Source organism: Nannospalax galili, unplaced genomic scaffold, assembly GCF_000622305.1.
Source record: "Nannospalax galili isolate Female #2095 unplaced genomic scaffold, S.galili_v1.0 scaffold1316, whole genome shotgun sequence".
Taxonomy (NCBI): Eukaryota; Metazoa; Chordata; class Mammalia; order Rodentia; family Spalacidae; genus Nannospalax; species Nannospalax galili.
Genome location: NW_008337765.1, coordinates 172183 through 178822, shown reverse-complemented (window position 1 = coordinate 178822; position 6640 = coordinate 172183). Strand labels below are relative to the sequence as shown.

General features: G+C 42.4%; 1 protein-coding gene across 3 annotated transcripts in view; it reads right to left on the bottom strand.

Moving 5' to 3' along the window:
• Tmtc4 (transmembrane O-mannosyltransferase targeting cadherins 4) overlaps window positions 1-6640 on the bottom strand; it is a 77211-nt gene that overhangs the window by 22309 nt on the left and 48262 nt on the right. For all 3 annotated transcript variants that reach the window (XM_029563374.1, XM_008832720.3, XM_029563375.1), the window contains 3 exons: window positions 4767-4846; window positions 4518-4625; window positions 4262-4403 (listed from right to left, as the gene is read on the bottom strand). In XM_029563374.1, coding sequence (XP_029419234.1) covers window positions 4262-4403; window positions 4518-4625; window positions 4767-4846 — 330 coding nt within the window. The remainder of the gene's footprint in view (window positions 1-4261; window positions 4404-4517; window positions 4626-4766; window positions 4847-6640) is intronic.

Here is a 6640-nt window from a genome sequence, read left to right as displayed (position 1 = left end):
AAAAGATAAGCCACAGAAGAGATAATTAAAATATACTAATCGTCAAAAGAATTTCATTTTACTTTTTATTTTATTAGCATTGCTTTTTAAAAAAGGAATATGATTACATTGAAAAAGTTTGTACTGGTTGGAGAATTTGGAAGGGGAATTATATTCACAGTATTGTTGTAGCTTGATAGTACAGGTAGTACAGTTTTGTCAGTAAAGCTCAAAAATTTTAGTAGACATATAGAACTGCTAGTTTACATTAAAAATACAATTACTTTTTTTAGTATAAGAGTTTTATCAGTTTAGTTATTAAAATACTTTTAATTTTTTTTAACTTCCCAGACCGTGATTTTTATTTTCAGAAGTTCAGTTTGATGTTTTGTTTTTTCTGGAGGGCACAGGTGAAGGTATGCTGGGGCTGTAGAAGATTAATAGATAAATGATAGAAAACCTCTTGGTTTTCTGGGAATTGGAAAGGTCCAACGTCAAGGATGCCTAGGACCACCTGGGGAGCCAAGACAAAACTGGCCATCAAGGGAGATGTTCATTCTAGAGAATCAGTCCTCCTAAGTAAGACTACAATCTGCAAATAACAGAAACTTCTCCATCCCCAGAATAAGCCCAACACAGAGGCAAAGCCACTGCCAAGCACAAGCTGGGCCCTTGGGGGAGCAAGGCTGTGGAGAACAAGTCACCCAAGCAAGGCTGAAACTTCTGCTGAACATCAGGAATCCTCCAATCTACTTCACCATCAGAGAGCTTTGAAGACGTGGGACCTGAGGAAGCACGTCATCAAAGAAGTGCCTTTAAGGGTTCACTGTGCACCAGCCCATTCCTATCTTTCTCTTTTGTTTCCTTCCAACTGCCATAAGCAACATCTTCTACCACATCCCCCACAGTGGTGTTTATCATGCCCCAATGACAACGGAGTCAAGTGACCGTGGATGGAATCCTCTGAAACCATGACTCCAAACAAAACTTTTTCTTTGTTTTCCTCAAAAAAAAAAAAAAAAAAAAAAGCATATTGCACTTTCACTTTCCCAGAATGCATCATGACTGATATAGACAGCCAGCTTCTGCACAGTGAAGAGTTCCCAAGAATTCCTCTGGCCATTTTTACCCACTATGCCCCAAACAATCTAGCTCTTCCTAATTTCCTTTTCTGCAAGAGAACTGCATTATATCTCCTTCTTATCAGAGTCCAGAAATCAAAGCAAACTGCTGTCTTCCATTACAAAAACATGACTTCTAAAAATGACACCTTGAAGTTATTAAGCTCCTCTTATTTGCGGATATATAAGTGAGCTGTTTGAGCTGTTAAAGATTAAGCCCTTAATGCTTTTAGCTGTCAAGGGCAAAAGCTGGATAATTAAGCCACAATGGAGAGCAAAAGCCTTGGGAGACAGGACCTGTGAGTGGAAGGGACCATTTCAAGGTGGTTATGATTAGTAAACAGTACAGAGGTCTCCATCAGTTCAAGGTTATGGATGGTCTTCCCAGAGAAGTATCATGAATCCCAAGACTAGGGCTCACAATGCAAGCTCACATTTTCCAGTCTGTGTTCTTTATTTTTTAAATTTTATTTATTTTTATTTTATGTGTATGTGTATACTGCCTGCATGTAGGTAAGTGCACCCATGTCATACAATGCCCTTGGAGGTCAGAAGAGGCTGTCGGATTCCCTGGGACTGGAGTTACGGACAGTTGTTAGCTGCCATGTGGGTGCTGGGATTCGAACCCGGGTCTTCTGCAAGAACAACCAGTGTTCTTAACCGCTAGGTCATCTCTCCAGCCCCCCAGTCTGTGTTCTTATCTTTGGATGCAACTCCTAGAGGAGCTCAGCTGTCATAAATTCTGTTTTCTAAAGCCCAGGGAATAGCAGTGACAGGCAGCTACTAGGGAAGAAGTGACTGCTGTGAGTAGAGCTTTAAAGTAGGAGGCTGTGGATGGACATACTCGCTTTGCCAGCAATAGCCTGAAAGGAGAGATGTCTAGAAGAGCAATAAGTCAGAGAAGACGTCATAGAGGTGCAGCCTAATGCCATTCAAATATTAGTTTAATAGTTGCAGTGAACAGAAACAGGAGCCCCACCCCCATACACAGATCCAGGTAATACCCCATCTGTTCCCTCCAGCCAGTCTGCTCTCACCTTGCTAACTTTGAAGACTAGCCCTGCTTTGTATGTGATTGAGGTTTTGGTTCCTGCTCACATTATCACAAGGTTTTAAAATGCCTTCCTCTGTAACCTTCTGCCCTCCCTAGCCCCCAGCTTATCCCCAGAATAGCCTTAACTCTCCTTCAATCTTCTGGTTTCACACAGAAAGCTGATTCAGCACAGAAGTATCCAACAGATCATAAAGAAGGGACTTTGGAAATGCAAAGGACAACAAATACTTATCAGGCCTGGTAGTTCTGGAGACAGTGAGGAAAAAAGGAGTACCAGGCTATGGAGCATCCTTGTTCAGACCATTTGCTCCCTAGGCCCAGTCTCATTGCTGCCACCTCTGTATAGGGAGGGACCCCAGAAGAAATAACTCTTTGTTTTTGTTGTTTTGTTTTTTTGAGACAGGGTCTCTCTATAGCCCCAGCTGACCTGGAACTCACTATGTAGATGAGGCTGGCTTTGAACTCACAGAGATCTGTCTGCCTCTGCCTCCCAGGTGCTGGCCACCACGCCTGGCAGTAACTCTTCTTTTTGATATTGGTGATACCCAGAATGGTATTTTCCTATGGTACCTCAGAACTAAAAGAAGTTTTGTATTTTTAAAAAATAAAAACATGCAAGTCACTTCATTCTGAAATGTATAATACAAGCATCATTTGCCCACTTACAGTGACCTGTACAGAATGGGAAAGGTCAGTTTTCACTGCTTGTTAGCCACGTGTCTTGCCATTTTGTGTCTTCCATTCATCTACTGGAGCAGTTTACAAAATCATGGCTACCCAGCCCAGAAACAAACAATTAAGACCAGAGACATTCATATCATGGTAAAAATGGAAGTCTGTTTTTCCTATAAAAACAGCTAATGTTTTCTGGGTTGCTCTCCCCACACAGGCCCTTCTGTTCTGACAGGATCTTCAGTCAACTTTTAGACAGGAATGCTTCCTAGAGGCAGGGGCAGGATAGGGGTTTACTATAATTTTTAAAATATAGATACACTATGGAATATATATATATATATTTATCTTTTTGAGACAGGGCCTCCCTATAGCTCCCCAGGTGCTATGTAGACCACGCTGGCCTAGATCTCACAGAGATTTGAATTCCTCTGCCTCCTGAGTGCTGGAATTAAAGGCATGTCATCATGACTTGCTCCATGGAACTTCAGAATCCCTCATCAGAGATGAGGTGATTGTAAGGATGAATAATTAGTGTGGGGAACTTCTGGTTTTGTTCATACAAAAACTCCTTTTTTTTTTTTTTTTTAAAGAATCCTGGATGCCACCCTACTAGTAAGCCTAAACTGGATAAAATCTGGACAGTTATATGTACATGTCTTTTAGAAATTCCACCGCTATACGTATTTCCCAGTTTGGGTCAGCTGAAACAAGGCACTTCCCTTAACAATTTCACCTAATAAATCTAAATATACTAGGAATATGCATTTGGTTTTAAGAAGCCAAATTAAAAAATCAAGTGAAGGGAGAATACAATCACTCCTGTTTAAAGAATTTTATTATTTGGGACTCATTATTTTCTTGATCAAAAGAAAATTAAGAGCAATCATCAGATCTGCAAACAACAAAAATATGGAGATGATTTCTAACATCTTACTTTCTATTTCCACCAACTAATATAATAGCAAAGCCCTTTCAAACAAATGCTGTAACTTCTGAAGCTGTCTTTTTGGGGAGAATGCCCCCTGCAAAGGAAGAGCTCTATTCCCTGGAGGAAGGAGAGAACAAGGAGGCTCAGAAATCAGCTGCAGGTTTATTTTTAAATCTTAAGTTTCTATTCAATTCATGTTTTAAAAACAGAAATTGATGTTTATCAGGAAGTGAGCCTTTGGAGTACGTTTTCCAGGGCAGAAGGGATGTAAAAGATTTCATTTATTCTTTCGTTTAATCTCTCGCCTTGGTGATTTTGTAAACTTGACTCCTTATAAACTTGATTCAATCTGAATGGCTCACTAATTGGAATGTCAACAGTACACATAAGGAAATCAAATAGCTAACTTCAAATGAGATAAACACATACAAAACTATATTATGGAGAGAACAGAATAGGTCATTTTGCTTTAATTAATGAGAAACCCAGGTACCCTGCCCTTACCAGCCGCCCAAGATTGTAGTAGCAGTCTGGGTATTTCCTCCTGTGTTTAATTGCTGTCCGGTAACTTTGTTCCGCTGCCTCGAACCGTTTCAAGCTATTCTGTACTATGCCCAAATTCATCCATGCAGCTGCAAAGTCTGGCCTGGCAGAGCATTTTTAAAAATGATAAACAAGAAAAAGAAAAGATCAGACAACCACTCAACCCTGCAACTCGGTTTTCTGTCCTTGACAGAATGCTTTTTAAAAAAATACTTACTGTATTTGGACAGCCAATGACAGCAGCTCTTCAGCTTCCTGCAGCTCATTCCTCTCTTTTAGGATGTTTCCAAGATTATTCATGGCATGAACATACTTGGGATTTAGTCTGGAAGTTGAGAGAAAAAACCGAACCGACTGTTACTGTTCAGTCATCTTCCCTAAACAGTTAGGAAGAAACAAAGACCTCTCAAAGTTGGTTGGGCTTTACAGGGGACAGGTCTGCAATCCACGCATATGCTGGCAGTACCTGACTGCTTCCCGGTAATATCTGATGGCCGCTGTTTGGTTGCCTTGATCAGCCAGGTTTTTGCCAATGTTGTAGTGAACCTGAAAAACACAAGTGACATCTGGCCATCAGCACATAGCCGGACACCTATCATATCTACCGAAGACAAAAGGGAAAGGGATTAAAAAAAAAAAAGTTACCCACCAGAACTTTTGTTAATACCCTACTAGGTGGAAGCTACCGGGTTTTATAAGAAGCTGTAAGAAAAGACCACATGGGAGGTGACAAGCAGATACAGGAATAAAGTATGACAGAAAGGAAACTGACTAAGGCACCCTAAAGAAAACTGGACAGGCATGAAGCTAGGCTGTTCTGGCTAGGCCTCATGCTCCACGCCTCCTCTCCCACATTCCTGACACACGGATAATAAGCCAATCAAACACAGACCTGGGAGAGGCAATCGTTCTATCTGCCACTTTTCTAAGATCAGCTTTTCTTGTACAGCATATTCCTTTAGCAGCATCATAAACATTTTGCTTTATTCCTGTTACGAACAGAGTGCTTCTGTTTCCTGTTGCCAAATTTCTATATTAAAATCCCAACTCCTAATGTGAGGACAATAGGCGGTAGGACTTTGGGAGGTGAGTAGGTTATGAAGGTGGGGCCCTGAGGTTGTAATGGGAAGATAGTTGTCCCTGAACTGCAAGAGGGGCCTTAGCAGGCACCACTACCCATTGATGCCATTATGTGCTCCCCAATCCTCAGAACTATGAAAGTAAATACTTGTTTAAGTCCACAGCATTCTGTTATGGCAGCCTCAACCAAGAGGATACCTAGTAAGATGTATCCTCCCTCATCCTTCAGGTGGCAACTGATGGTAACTGGGCAAGGCTCTGTGCCAACAGCTGGGAAGAACATGGGCAGCAAAGGCTCAGCAAATTCCTGCCTCGCAGAGCCCCTAGCTAATGACCAAACCATTTCTTAGAACCTGTATCACTGAATAGAGCTGCAAAGGCTCAGAGCCCAGGAAAGAGTCCTGCAGGTTGCACTTCTGGGCTGAGTTCTAAAGCAGCTACTAGGTAAGCGTGTGTTATCGAGGGTTTTGGGGCAGAGGAGGCAGCACCAGCATGATTTGGTTCAGGGCTGGGAAGAAGAGGTGTTGGGACAGAAGGCTCAGTGTTTTTAGAGTGTAGAGATCTGGGGCCCAGACTGGCTAGCTCTCAGAACCACTGGGCAACAGCAGGTTGATGGGTCACTGCCTGAGAGCAACAGGGACAGTGCAGGGTGTAAGGAGTGTCCTTAGGCTATCATGACAAAGCAACACTAACTGGGGCTGCACACAGGACTGCTATTCTCAGTTCTGAAATCCAAGTCTCAGGTGTGGGTGGGCAGGTTCCTCTCAAAAGAGAGAGGCTGTTTAGCCTCGCTTCTTTCTTTGAATGCCTGTTGGTGACCCTTTGTTCCCAGTCACCTCTCTGCTGTGAGAGGTGAGGCCTTCACTTATGAGCCTTTTCCCCTAGGTCTCCAACCCTCTTCTTTTTTATTAGGATTAAGGGCTGATTTTACTCTGGTTGTAACCTCAGTCTACTCAGATTTCTTTTGGTATAACCGAATGCCACAGGCTGATAAATTCACTCATAGTTTGGGAGGGAGGCAGTAAAGCCTAGGGTGGAGGGCTGCACTTGCTGAGGCCTTCTACAGCATCACTAGACAGTGGATGGCATCACTGGCAAGACTGGTGTGCCAGCTCAGGTCTCTCTCCTTGTGAAGCCACATATACCATGGGCTTCATCCTCATGACTTCATCAACCCTCATCACCTCCGAACACCATCAGTGTATAGTCTGGGAATTACAATTCTATCCCACGAGCTTCACATTCACACCATAGTAATGC